This window comes from Bison bison, unplaced genomic scaffold (assembly GCF_000754665.1).
Source record: "Bison bison bison isolate TAMUID 2011002044 unplaced genomic scaffold, Bison_UMD1.0 scf7180017864280, whole genome shotgun sequence".
Lineage (NCBI taxonomy): Eukaryota > Metazoa > Chordata > Mammalia > Artiodactyla > Bovidae > Bison > Bison bison.
In genome coordinates this window covers 6,422,131-6,436,084 of record NW_011494852.1, presented here as the reverse complement: position 1 = coordinate 6,436,084, position 13,954 = coordinate 6,422,131, and the positions used below count along the sequence as shown (strand labels likewise).

Genomic DNA, 13,954 nt, shown 5'->3' with positions numbered 1-13,954 from the left:
CACCTGAATCAGGTCAAATCCCTCCCTCGCTTGCTCAGAACCTTCCCTTGGTGCCACACGTCAAAGTCAAGGAAAGGAGGAGAGGCTGCTGGGGCCTTCCTTGCCCTGACCCAGCCCAGCCCAGTTTTTTGTTTTTTGTTTTTTTTCTGGCCCAGCTTTTGAAACCCCTGAGACTCCTGGGGTTTCAAACAAACCCACAAGGTCTTTCTTCCACATCCTGATCATGCTGGTCCTCATGTCTCTCCCAGCTCCCCTCCTACTCTCCCCTCCTTTCTGAACTTTCACCACGGTTGGGTCCAACTCTTTGCAATGCTATGGACTGTAGCACACCAGGATTCCCTGTTCTTCACTATCTCTCAGAGTTTGTTCAAACTCATGTCCATTGAGTTGGTGATACCATCCAACCATCTCATCCTGTCGCCCCCTTCTCCTTCTGCCCTCAGTCTTTCCCAGCATCTGGGTCTTTTCCAGTGAGTCAACTCTCCTCATCAGGTGGCCAAAGTATTGGAGCTTCAACTTCAGCATCAGTCCTTCCAATGAATATTCAGGATCGATTTCCTTGAGGATTGACTGATTTGATCTCCTTGCTGTCGAAGGAACTCTCAGTGAGAGTCTTCTCCAGCACCACAGTTCAAAAGCATCAATTCTTCAGCGCTCAGCCTTCTTTATGGTCCAACTCTCATATCCACACATGACTACTGGAAAAACCACAGCTTTGACTACATAGACCTTTGTTGGCAAAGTGATGTCTCTGCTTTTTAATACTCTGCCTGGGTTTGTCATAGCTTTCTTTCCAAGGAGCAAGGGTCTTTTAACTTCATGGCTGCAGTCACTGTCCACAGTGATACAGGAGCCCAGGAAAATAAAACCTGCCACTGTTTACATATTTCCCCCATCCATTTGCCATGAAGTGATGGGACCAGAGGCCATGATCTTAATTTTTTGAATGTTGAGTTTTAAGCCAGCTTTTTCACTCTCCTCTTTCACCTTCCTCATGAGGCTTTTTAGTTCCTCTTCCCTTTCTGCCTTAGGCCTCCTAACTGTTCCTCCAACATACTAGGTATGCTCCAGTCTCAAGGCCTTTGAACATAGTGATACCTTGCTACCACTGCCTGGAACACTCTCCCTAGATACTGGATCCCCAAGGCTCATAGCCTCCTCTCCTGAAGATTAGAGGAAATGCCACCTCCTCAGTGAGACCTCCCCTGACCACTTTTTTATAAATAGCATCCACACCTTCCCAGCTTTATTTTTTCCAGAATACTGATCACCACTAATATACAAATATGACTGCTTTATTTAGTTTCTTTCTCAAGAATGTCAGCCCACGATGGTGGGAATCTTTGTTTTGTCATATTCCTAGTCTCTGAAACAGTGTCTGGCACAAGATTGTCTGTTGTTTAGTTGCTAAGTCGGGTCAGACTCTTGTGACCCTCTGTCCATAGGATTTCCCAGGCAAGAATACTAGAGTGGGTTGCCATTTCCTTCTCCAGGGGAACTTCCTGACCCAGGGACTGAACTCACATCAAAGATAGAAGCTTAATAAACCCCAGATGAATGAATAGACTTAAAACCATGGTGAGGAATTTGAGTCTTTTTTTATTGATATATAATTGACATACAATGATTTGATTATTATTATTTGCCTGAAAAGAAGTTTTTATTTTATTCTAAGTGCAGTGGGGCCATATAGTGAATTTTACTCTAAATACAATGGGAAGTTAAGGAAGACTGTAAGCAGGGCTGGGGTCTGATTCAACGGTCTCCTGGGTCCTCTGGCTGCACCAGGGGAACAGACTGTAGAAGGTGGAGTGTGCTCAGGGATCTCCAAGAGGAGGCTGCTGCGGTGGTCCGGATGAAGCTGGACAGGAAGATGGAGGGTAGAGGAGGAGAGTGCTGTGGAGGAAGGGCAGTGGGGGGATATGAGAAAGTGGAGCCTCTATGACTTTAGACTTTGTTGGGGGTGGGATGCAGAGGTGAAAAAGAAAAAAAAAAATCCAGACTCAAGATGGCTCCTAGGGCTTTCCAGGCGGTCCAGTGGGTAAGAATCTGCCTTGCAATGCAGGGGACACCGGTTCCATTCCTAGTCCAGGAAGATCCCATATGCCGTGGGGCACCTAAGCCTGTGCACCACAACTACTGAGCCAGTGCTCTAGAGCCCACAAGCCGCAGCTCCTGAAGCCCGTCAGCCCTAGAGCCCGTGCTCCATGAGAAACCACCACAATGAGAAGCCTGTGCACCGCAACGAGAGAGTAGCCCCGCTCGCCGCAACTAGAGAAAGCCCGCACGCAGCAATGAAGACCCAGCACAGCAAAAAATGTTAAATAAATATAAATTCTTAAAAAAAAAAGATGGTTCCTAAGTTATGGACCTGAGCAACAGTATGAAGAACTGTATTGAATTCAGGGACGGCCGTGAGGGGAACTGTTGTTAGGGAAAGTAAGAAGGTAAGGGTTTGACTAAAGGCAGGGTCTGACACAGGACAAAAGGACTGTGTCACAATCACCTGCTGGGGAATGCGGATGAGAAGACACGACTTCTCCAGGTACGGGAGCTCCCAGGTTCTTTCATCTTCTCTCAAAGGCACTGGGAGAGATCCAAGGACAAGCGAAGCCAGAGGATGAGGCAGCCCACTTCCCCACGGACAGCCATGACCTGGCCAAATGCCCGGCAGCGCTGACCGTTTCCAAAGCAGGGCTGGGCCGAGGCTGGGTAGGGGCCAGGCATCTCTTCCTGCCTGACCTGGAGAACAAGCCCGGGACTCTCATGCTGGGCCTGCTAGGCAGGGAGAGTCCTCTTCAACAATGGACCTTTTGCCCCTCCCTGCCTGCTCCCGGTCGACACTGAGAAAACCCCTAGACCCAGGGCTCAGAGATGAAGAGGATGTCCCCAGCCAGTGAGGTTTAAATGAAAGGCTCCCTTTAATTGTCAGCTTTGAGGGCACTTCCCAGAAGCCATCCATGGAGAGTGAACTCATAATAGCTACTGTTTGCAGAGGGTTGAGGGACAGTGGGCAGGGGCTCTCAGGTGGCAGGGGGTGATTCCTACATGAAGGGGTATGGCCAGGGGGCCCTGGGGTTAGGTTCACAATTTCCACATCATCATTTGGTGGAAAACTTGTGACTTTTTTTGTGACTTCAGTCAGAACTTATTAAATGCTGCTGTTGCTGCTGCTGCTAAGTCGCTTCAGTCGTGTCCGACTCTGTTGGACCCCATAGACGACAGCCCACCAGGCTCCCCCGTCCCTGGGACTCTCCAGGCAAGAACACTGGAGTGAGTTGCCATTTCCTTTTCCAATGCATGAAAGTGAAAAGTGAAAGTGAAGTTGCTCAGTTGTGTCCGACTCCCAGCGACCCCATGGACTGCAGCCCACCAGGCTCCTCCGTCCATGGGATTTTCCAGGCAAGAGTACTGGAGTGGGGTGCCATTGCCTTCTCCGTATTAAATGCTATATCCCATTATTGGGAATTTCCTGGCAGTCCAGTGGTTAGGACTTGGCGTTTTCACGGCTGTGGCCCTAGGTTCAGTCCCAGGCCAGGGAGCTAAGACCCCACAAGTGTCTTAATTCTGCAAGCCACATGGCCAAAAAGAAATGATAGACAGTAAATTTTGAATTAAAAATAACACTCTATCCTGTCATTAACCCTACCTAGAAGAAAGAAAGGAGAGAGGGCTGTGACCTCTCAGGGTGGGGACATGAGCAGGTCCTGGGATGCTAGGGGTGACTGTGGAAGCAGCTGTACCAGCAGACCAAAGCCCAAGTCACCACGACAGGTGACATGCCGATGATCTCAAAGCCCTGAGTGCAACGGCTGAAGGGGTACTCTCCTTAACACACCCAAAAGCCACTGGGCTGGTGTCTAAACTCGGTCTTTCTGCAGACCCAGGCCTCTTAGCTGCTCAAAGGGTGATCTTCCTAGAACAGAAGCAGGTTGTCAAAGCAGGAAAAGCCGTGGCTTCCAGAACACTTAAAGGTCGTTTCCTCTCCCTTTGCGGAATGGCCGTGACTAGCTTGTATCCTACACAGGGGCACTTGCCAAGTTGGGGAGTGGGAGCATGCCCACTCAGAGTGGGTCTCTTCTGCTGATGGACTAAATGGGTGGGGGACAGCATCTAGTGTCCCCTCCTTCCCCCCACCCCATAGAGCTGGCTCCCAAGTCCTGAGCTGCAATAGTACCCTTTGTCCCCGGATTCCGGCACACCCTAGTTCCTGGCTCCTGCTCAGGTCTGGATCTCGGCGTAAAGGGTATCCTGTCCTGCCCTGGCTTAGAGAATGATGGGTGTGAGTGCCGGCCAGCAGGGAGGGCTGGCAGCTCTGGCACTGCCCTTTCTGTAAGCAGAATCCACACACAAGGGCATGAGAGTGAGGCACTCCCTCGGGGCGGGATATGCATCTATCGCAGCATCTGATTTCCTCTCATTTTCCCTAAGAGGCAGTCCTTCTTCCTGCAGACAACAGGCTCAGAGGTGAAAGCTCAACCAGTCATTCCATCAGAATGTGTGGAATACCTTACCAAATTTGAATAACCAACCCAAGGCTAAGACTTGAGGATAGGGGCAGAATGGCCTGGCTGCAAATCCCAACTTTCTTAAAAAGTCTCACCAAAAAGAATGTTGGGGACTAGTTCCCAATGTGGGGCTGAGGGGGCGGGGGAACAAACTCTCCTGACTCTGAAAGGAAGTGACTCTGGTTGGCTCAGTGCCAAGAACAGGCTAGGTCTTGATCTGAAAACATTACTGGCCAGAGCCCATGGAATCCTTATGATTCTGACAAGGGATTCCCAGGTTCAATCCCTGGGTGGGGAAGATCCCCTGGAAAAGGAAATGGCAGCCCACTCCAGGGACTCTTGCCTGGAGAATTCCATGGACAGAGGAGCCTGGTGGGCTACAGTCCATGGGGTCGCATAAGGACAGGACTGAATGACTACTACTTTCACAGGTTGAGCAAGCAACCAGAGTCCTCCCCCACTCACCCTTCCGGCCACTGCCCTAGGGCTGCTTGGGAGGCCCAAGGGTCAGGGTGCTGCTCCTCCCCCTCCAGGAACCCAGGGGCCGCACCTGTTCATAGGTTTTCGGGAGGACGGGAGAGCCCTGGCTAGCCCCAGGTGCAGGGCTGGGCTCCTAGCTCTTACTCACACCTTGCTGACTCACCCACAACCCATTCATACCCTCCGTGCTGACTCATGGCTGCAGGACCTCCACCTGTGATCTGACGGGTCAGGAAGGGGGCGGTGAAGGTCAGCCACTGGGTCTGGGCAGAGGAGCAGGTCTGGGGAGACAGAAGCTCTGCTGCTGGGTTGAGGGGTGGGGGTGGGCAGACAGATCAGAGGTGGCCCCAGCACCCGGTGATGCGAGACCCTGATGCTGGTCGGGGAGGGGCAGAGGCAGGAAGTCGAAGGGGAGACAACAGGCTAAGAAGTCAACACATCTTTATTAAACGACTGCAAAGTTACTGGGAGGAGGCCATGATGCTGGACACACCTGTTGAGAAGAAAAGGGAAGGCCAGGGTCAATGTGGCAAAGATACAAGATGAACCTCCAACCACCAACCGCAGCGCCCACAACTGTTTAGGGGCCTTGTAGACTTAAACAACAGGCTAAGAACAATACCTTTATTTATTTTTTTAAAGTCTTTATTGAATCGTATTTTAGCTCCTCGATCAGGGATCAAACCCGCAAACCCCTGCATGGGAAGGCAGTCTTAACCACTGGACCACCAGGGAAGTCCCAATGCCTGGATTTTAAAAGTATGATTTGCTATTTTCATCACCATCCTGATAACATTTACTATGGTAGTATTTGCGAGATGGGCTTCCCTGGTGGATCAGTGGTAAAGAATCCACCATCTGCCAATGCAGGAGACAAAAGTTCGATCCCTGGGTAGGGAAGATCCCCTGGAAAGGGAAATAGCAACCCACTCCAATATTCTTGTCTGGGAAACCCCACGACAGAAGAGCCTGGCAGGCTACAGTCCACTGGGTCACAGAAGTCGGGACAAGACTGAAGTGACTAAGCAACAATTTGCGAGATGCTCTGAGCGCTGGACTTGCATCTCATCCGCAGAACCCTTTGCTCCAAGGAATTCTCACAAAGAACCCCAACTCGGTGGGCACATCTCATTTAGACTGAAGGTCCGCAGCCCCCAGGTGTGGAGATGCCTGCCTGCTCAATCTTGTTCCTCAGTTAAATAGCAATGTAGTCATTTTGTACTCAGAGGCCACAGCGTACCAGTCCTTATCTTTAACACACCAGAACCACACTTAAGAGGGCGGGGAGGAGACCGAGGGCCTAAGGAAGCAGCCCGTCCCTGCCCCGCCAGTTCTCTCTTACTCCAGGACGCCTGCGCAGTGGGAAAGTGTGATAGCAGGTTTGCTCTAGTTGAGCAGCCAGTGGAGTGTTAGTTAATGTGATGGTGACAATGAGGGTAACGTTTAGTGAGCTGCAGGACTGGTTCTTTGCTAAGTGTTGCACATGCAGTGTCTAACTTCACACTCATACCTCCAGGGGGTGGGTACTGCGGTATTATTCAGTTACTTAGTTACTTATTATTACTTATATTAGTTACTTATATAGTTATTAGTTACTTATTATTCAGTTACTTATGGGGTTGACCCAAGGACCAATGACTTTAATAATAAAAAGTGTAAAAACTATATGGAGTTAGTCATAATTATTGGGCTGTCACCCCCCACTTTCTAGATGAGAAACTGGAGGCAGAGATGTAAGGTCGCCTGCCCGAAGTTACAGATGAATAAAGAACCCGGATCCCACCCAGCTGCCCCGGCCGCAGAGCCTGCACTTCCTGGTAGGTGTTCTGCTGCGTTTTAACAGATGTCAGGGCCGAGGCCCCAGGGCCAGTGAGGGTGTGGGGATACCCTGCCGGGTCCCTCCAGGCCCTGGGAAGTCTTACTGAGCGCTTCAGGGCAGGATCCAGTGCCCAGAATTCCAGGGAAGGACACCAGGACCCTCCGCCCTTTCTCCCCGGGGAAGGCAGCCTGCCTGGGACACAAGAGATCAGGGGAATCTGGCAGGTACACATTTCTTGGCCCTGAGTCAGAACTTATCTACCTGAATCTTTGGGGACCCAGCCCTGCTCTCTTATAAGGCCCCTCCTCAGCCCCACAGCCTGAGGCTCAGGCCACTACTCACTGTCAAAGTCGATCTTCTCCACGATGTTCTTGGGCTTTATGCTCTCCTCCTGGCTGCAGATGAAGATCTGGCCCGACTCGTCAGCGCTCCAGCCGTACTTGCTCATCCACACCTTTAGCTGGCTGTCTGCAGAGGACACAGCAGCGCAGGGGCTTTGCACAGGGATCCCACAGTACTGGGGATGGGGGGCGCACTCAGGGTGTCCTCCTTGCCTGCCTTGGGCAGATCTGATCTCGGGCTGCCAGCCTGGGGCTCCTACGGTTCATTCTCCAAACAGCCGCCAGGGGGAGCCTTTTAGCTTTCTCATCCTTCCCACTACAGGGCTTCTGAGTTTCATTTTCTATTTACCTCTCATGTCTCCCAGGGTAAAAGCTCAGCTCCTAAAAACAGCAGAGCGCTTACTTCTCTGCTTTCCCCCCAATCTACATTGAAATGGCTTCAAAATGATGATTTCATCATTTCCAAGAACAGTAAGCTTATGGCACCACGTTTAAGAATTTCTTTGCAGCTCTTTCTTGCCTTTAGAAAGGGGGCAGCAGAGGATGAGATGGTTAGCTAGCATCACTGATTCAGTGGATGTGAGTTTGAGCAAACTCCAGCAGACAATGAAGAACAGGGGAGCCTGGCATGCTGCAGTCCATGGGGTCTCAAAGAGCCAGACAGGACTTAGCGAGTGAACAACACCAAAAAAAAAATAAGATATTTTCTGGCCAGAGAAGTGTTCTATAACTTGAAATAATTCTTTTCTGTGTGACTACTATCAATTTGATACAGATTCATCTGTTTCTCTTTACCTTCAACTCTAAGGGCTGTTTCATCCCTTTCTGATTTAATTTCACTTTTAAACACATAAAATATCCACACAATGTAAAGCACTTAGTATAGTGCCCGACACAAAGTGTCCAGAAAAAGTTAGCTTCCACTGAAAACAATGTTTCATCTGGCTTAAAAGGCAAAACTATCCAAGAAGGTGCTCAGAGAAATCTCACCCCCAATCCCCCAACTCTCCTCCCTGTTCTCACCCTCAGCTCCCAAGAAGTAACCATTTTCCTTGTTTAAAAATTTTTCCCTTCCTGTATTTCTTTTTGAAAAATGAGCAAATATGCACACTTTTTTTTTCTTTTTAGAGGGATCTTTAGAAATATAAATCTAATCATGTTCTCCTCTGCTCAGACCCTCCAGTGGCTCCATCTCACTCAGGATAGAGGACAAAGTCCTCAGGCAGGAGGCCCTTCAGTGCCTGAAACCCCTCCCCACACTACCTCTCTGCCCTGGCTCTGCCCCCTGGCTCCCCCAGCCCCGGCCAAGGGCTTCCTGGCTGCTCTCTGAGCACCGCATCCTCACATTCACTCTGCGCTCAGGCTGCTGCCTCCACCTCCAGGTGCCTCCTGCTCCCTCACTCCCCACCCTCCCGGCCCTCTCCAGGGGCTGTCATGCATGGATCCCACTAGACATGAAGAGCTTCATTTGTCATGTTTTGCTACCTCCATGAGAATGAATCTAAGCCATTCTGTGCTGCTCACTGCCGTGCCCCAGGGCCTTGAACAGTGCAGAGTGGGCATTCAACTAATTTATGCAGAATAATGAATGAATGCTGTAGGATGTTTCAAAAGGCAAGGGAGGTGTTATATTAATTCCTTATTTCCTCTCTGGACTGGGCCTTTAATAACAACCTGGTAAGGCAGGAGTGGGCCCATTTGAGGAGCTGGCTGAGGCCCACTGCCCTGCTCACTCTGACCTCCTAGATGGCACTAGGGACCCAGAGAAGGCCTTACCTGTCAGATCCCCGAGCATCTCAGCCAGCAGCCAGCGATCAATGTGTTGATACGTGATGCCCACGACATGGCAGATAACTGCGGAAATTAGGGACAAAGACGAAGGGCCACTCTCAGAACCTGCTGCCACTCCCTCCCCTCAGGGAGCCCAAGCTCAGAGAGGAACTTACATTTTCGGACAGAGTCTTCAAAGCCAGTTATACCTTCCAGGAGGTCCATGTTTTCATCCAGGGCTTGCTGTGAGGGGAAAGACGATGTTCACAATAACGCTAATTGTCAGTAACGTCAAGGGGACCCCTCGGCAGTCCAGTGGTTAGGACTCGGCACTTTCATTGCCAAGGGCCTGGATTCAATCCCTGGTCAGGGAACTAAGATCTCACAAGCCATGTGGCCAAAGAAAAAAGTTATAAATAATGCCAAGAAGATTAACCCCGATAATAAAATAAGAGAAGCGAACACTCCAGCATTCACCCCACAGGTCAGCCCTTCTTCTGTATGCAACCTTATGATGTAACAATGCTGGTTTTTCTCCTATTTTAGAGATGGGGAAACCAAGGCTCAGAGCAGCTAAGAGATTTGCCCAAAATCACAGAGTGGGGTTTGCACCTGGCAAACCCCATCTGCCCATCACCTCCTCCCACTCACCCCCCCACTCCAACCACAGGGCCTCCTCACTGCCCCTCAGACGTGCCAGACACTCAGCCACCTCAAGCCCTCAGCACTGGCTAGGGGTGGGAAATTCAGCTTTGGCCGCTTCTATTTTCCCATGAAATGACAAGAGAGGAGACAGATGAGGTACCTGCACTCAACCACCTCTTCTCGGATCTCACCTAATTCAGAGAAAAGGGCAACAGCCCTACCATGGCCCATGAGCCCACCCTCCCCAACCCCCTGGGAACTACCCATCACCTCCTCCCACTTACCGCCTCACTCCAACCACAGGGGCTCCTCGCTGCCCCTCGGACTTGCCAGACATCCGCCCACCTCAAGGTCTCAGTGCTGGCTGTTTTGGGGTCTGGAACTCTCTTCCCCCATGGCTAGCACTCCCACCTCCTTGAGGCCTCTGCTCAAATGTCACCCTCCCAGCAAGGGCTCCCCCAGCATCAGGGAGGGAGCTGAGGAACTCACTAGGACCACGAGAGGGAGCAGCCAGCTCGGCAGGAGGAAGGTGGGAGAGCAGCTGTCCTGGAAGCCAAGAGACACTGGCCGGGCAGGTGAGCCGGGGCCTGAGAACTTCCCATGGGATCTAGCAATGGGGGTGTCACTGTGGGTCTCAACAAGAGCGCTTCGGTGGCCTGTGCCTGAGTCAGGTGTCAGAGGGCTGGCCACAAAAGCCTGAATGGCATGGGTTCATGTGAGCAGAGGGATAAGACAAGGCTGAACACAGGCAACCTGTCCTGGGGTGGGCTGACCCACAGCCCTGATTCGCCTGGGATGTGAGACTTTGTGCTTTAAGACCGGGAAAGCCCTGGGCAGACTGGGACAGCTGGGGTCCCAGCCAGGAGCAAGGCAGGAAGGGGAGCAGAGGGAGGGGGCGGTGGCAGAGCTGGTGGGGAGTGTGGAGGTGCAGGGGGAGTTCTTTTTTATGTTAGAACCCACTGCAGCGTGGACGTGCTGCATGGGGATGGAAATAGTGTGGGAAGGTCAAGTTTGCAGAGTGGGGAGAATGGCTGGTGTGACGCCACTGAGTGGGCGAGAGGGCAGGGGATCAGGGCACTGGAGGAGGAGGGACGGGTCACCCACTAGAGCAGAACAGGGCTTGGTCAGCTGCCAGATGTTGGGTCAGGGGTGGGAAGTTCAGCTCTGGCCACTTCTATTTTCACATGAAATGAGAAGCCAGGTCATAGGCTGAGGTGAGGAGAAAGGCGGTGGTGAGGAGTTGCGGAGAGCCATCCAGGAACACGGGGAGGGAAGCACGGACCGGCTGTGGGTGGGCACTGATAGCTCCTCTCCAGCCTCCTGCAGCCCCACAGCCCCAGGTGAGGAGCGCACAGTTTGTGAAGGAGGAAGCAGAACAGAGGACAGGGGCTGCTGATCAGGCCGAAGAATGTCGGGTCAGAGGCCTCATGGGGGCGAGCTGGGACTCGAGGGGTGAGGAGGAAGTGGTCAGAGGCTGGAAATGTTTGACCTTCACAGGCAGATGAGGCAATTGCTGATGAAGACAAGTATAGGTCAGTAACTCCCAGACTTAGCCGGGGAGCAAAATCACCAGGGATAATTGCTTAAAATCACTAAGCTGAGACCGCACCCAGACTAATGATGTCAGATTTCATGAAGGCACAATTCAAGTATTAGTATCATATTTGTTGTTTTTTTTTTTTAAAACTTCTTAGGGATTCAGTGTGCTGAGAACTGGTCTCATCTTGGATGTGAGGGGAGGGAGTGAGGGGCTCAGGGCCCAGGGAGAACAAGAAATCTGGAAACTGAGAAGTCAGGGTGATGGAAGGATCACAGACCTGCCCTTTCAAGCACCTAAGAATAAAGAGTGGCTGTAAGTTACATTCTTCAGAAAAATGAGCAGTCATGGAGTGTGGTGGGGTATGATAAGATAGGAGCTTCAGGACTGGGGGGCTGGGGGAGGAGATGGGTCTGGGAGTGGAGGTGAGAGCTAGGAGGCCATGTGGACTCCCCCTTGGGACACCAGGTCCAGTTAGGACAAGAAAGGGGGAACAGAATTTACTCTTTATTCAACTGTTATTATGTGGCCATATCCCATGGCATGCAGGATCTTAGTTCCCCAATCAGGGTTTGAACCCATTCCTGGTTCGGGTTCCACTGCAGTGAAAGCACAGAATCTTAAACACTGGACACCAGGGAAGTCCCGTGGGGGGAGAGTATTTAGAGGACAGAGGACTTTTGCTGAAAGAACAGGTGCTTGTCTGTGTGTGACAGAGTGAGAGAGAGAGAGAGAGAAAGCCTGAACTTTGTCAGCAGAGGAGAGGCCTGGGGTGTCCTGGCTCCAGGTGGGGATGACCATTCCATGCCATCCCACACGCAGAGTTCTGAACCCAGGGCCCACTGCCATGGAGGAAGCCAATAAATGTGTGTGGTCTTGACTTCCAGCAGCCTTTTCTGCACAGCCCAGTCACCACCCTACCCTGGGGCCCCAGGGAAGTTACCCAGAAGGCTTGGAAGTGGCAGGTCTCCAGCAGGTCTCCGAGGTACAAAATCTGCCGGATGGGCCGTTCTTCTTGCTGGGGGGAGGCGTTAAGGGCAATAGGCCTTCCAGACAGAGGAGGCTGCTGCGCCCAAGACTGCCCCGCCCACAACCGCCCCGCCCACCTCCTGCTCACCACAGCCTGTCACGGCAAACATGAGCAAGAACCTGAGGCTCCAGAGATGGGGACAACTCAACAGGGGCCGCCTCACACACAGAGATCGAGTCACCCCTCACAGAACTGACATGGAAAACGTGATGAGACACACTTCTAGCAAGATGAAAAAAGCAAGATGCAGAAAGACGTGTGTAACAGCCCGTCACCGGGTCGGGAGGAACGGGTGTATATAGACGTGCACACCCGCACTTCTGCATCCGTAGGCTATCGTGGAAAGGCAGAGGGCTGTAAACAACTGTAGCCTTCAGGGAGGGGAGCGGGTGGCCGTGGGCCAAGGAGGGAGGAAGCCTTGGTTTTTTCATGGTACACTTTGCTGTACTTTGAACAGTGGATCCTATGCGGTTTTTAAGCCACCAGAACAGACCTCTGGGGGAGGTGGACTGTCTGTCAGAAGGCAGGTGCCCCCGTGGACACACCTGTCAGAGCAGGTTCAATGAAGAAGACATTTCTCAGCCCTGCCGCCAATGAGTAGGCCAGCTCAGTGGTATCTCACTCAACATCTCTCCACTGGAGAACAGCGCTGTACCAGACAGACACTGGCCAGTCCCTGGGGATATGCAGAATGAAGGGAAGCCGACAAGCCAGCTCTTCGTGGCTCCGACCTTTGGCCTGGTGGTCTTTGCTCAGCTACGAAGCCTCATGGGAATCTTTCTAAACCATGTTTCTCCCCCATCACTCTGCAGCCTTAATGCCTTCTTCAGCTCCCCAGTGCTCTTTCTGAGTCTGACCAACTCTGTGGCTAAGCCGAACGTCCTCTACTGACTCTAACATGGCACTGAGCTCTTTTCTTCCTCTTTCCCTACACACGCTCCCCTCTGCCTGGATCACCCTTCCCCACGAATCACCCAATTCCTCATCTTGTATCTGCTCCCTCCTCCAGGAAGATTTCCTGGCTTCCAGGCAAGTTCAGGTGCCTCCTCTGGCCCCTCACACCGCAAGTCCTGACTACTCCAGAGAGGACGGGTCTCCCCTGCTAGACTGCGAGCTCTGTGACGGTACTGCCCCAGCCGCGGCCAGCCCGGGGCCAAGACCAGAGCAGGCAATCGGTGTCCGTGTCCGAACTCAAGAGCACGCCCCTGTGACTCCGTCCCCCCACTCCCCGTCCCCCAGTCCCAGCATGAAGCAGGAAGGATGCGTGGGCCTGGTCGATCATGCACTTGCACAGCGTGAAGTCGGTGTGGGGCAGGTTGGTGAGGGCCTTCAGCAGGATCTGGGCGGTGACCGTGGTCTGGAAGAAGGCCGGGTTGAACTGGTACCTGAGAAGGGAAACAGATGCAGTAGCAGTGCCATCTCCTTGTCCCTGGGCCTCACTGGGTACCAGGAAGGCTGCTCGCTGCTTCCGCCCGGAGTCTGGGAGCTGGACATGTCTGCGCTCTGATACCAACCACCCCACTGTCTGGCTGGGACTTTAAGCTCCCTGACCCCTACTTTCCTGCTCTGTAGACGGAGACAGTTAATCCTCACAACCACTCAGTAAGGCAGACAGTGTTAAGTGATTCACAAATGAGTACATAAGTAGCAGTGGTCAAGCCTCTGGAGCCAATTGCCTGGATTTAAACTTCACCGCTGAGTGGCCCTGGACTACTCTTTAAAAAAATACTTTATTTTTGGCTGTGCTGGGTCCTTGTGGCTGTGCGTGGACTTTCGCTAGTTGCAGACAGCAGGGGCTACTCTCTAGTTGCAGTATGCGGGCTT

General features: G+C 52.1%; 1 protein-coding gene across 1 annotated transcript in view; it reads right to left on the bottom strand.

Moving 5' to 3' along the window:
- Positions 1 to 5,410: 5,410 nt before the first annotated feature.
- The window catches only part of EIF3K (eukaryotic translation initiation factor 3, subunit K), a 13,124-nt gene continuing 4,580 nt past the window's right edge, over positions 5,411 to 13,954 (bottom strand). Inside the window, exons 3-8 of the mRNA XM_010849195.1 lie at positions 13,395 to 13,515; positions 12,044 to 12,118; positions 9,095 to 9,161; positions 8,925 to 9,002; positions 7,150 to 7,275; positions 5,411 to 5,481 (exon numbers count right to left, since the gene is read on the bottom strand). Coding sequence (XP_010847497.1) covers positions 5,450 to 5,481; positions 7,150 to 7,275; positions 8,925 to 9,002; positions 9,095 to 9,161; positions 12,044 to 12,118; positions 13,395 to 13,515 — 499 coding nt within the window. The 3' untranslated portion in view covers positions 5,411 to 5,449. The remainder of the gene's footprint in view (positions 5,482 to 7,149; positions 7,276 to 8,924; positions 9,003 to 9,094; positions 9,162 to 12,043; positions 12,119 to 13,394; positions 13,516 to 13,954) is intronic.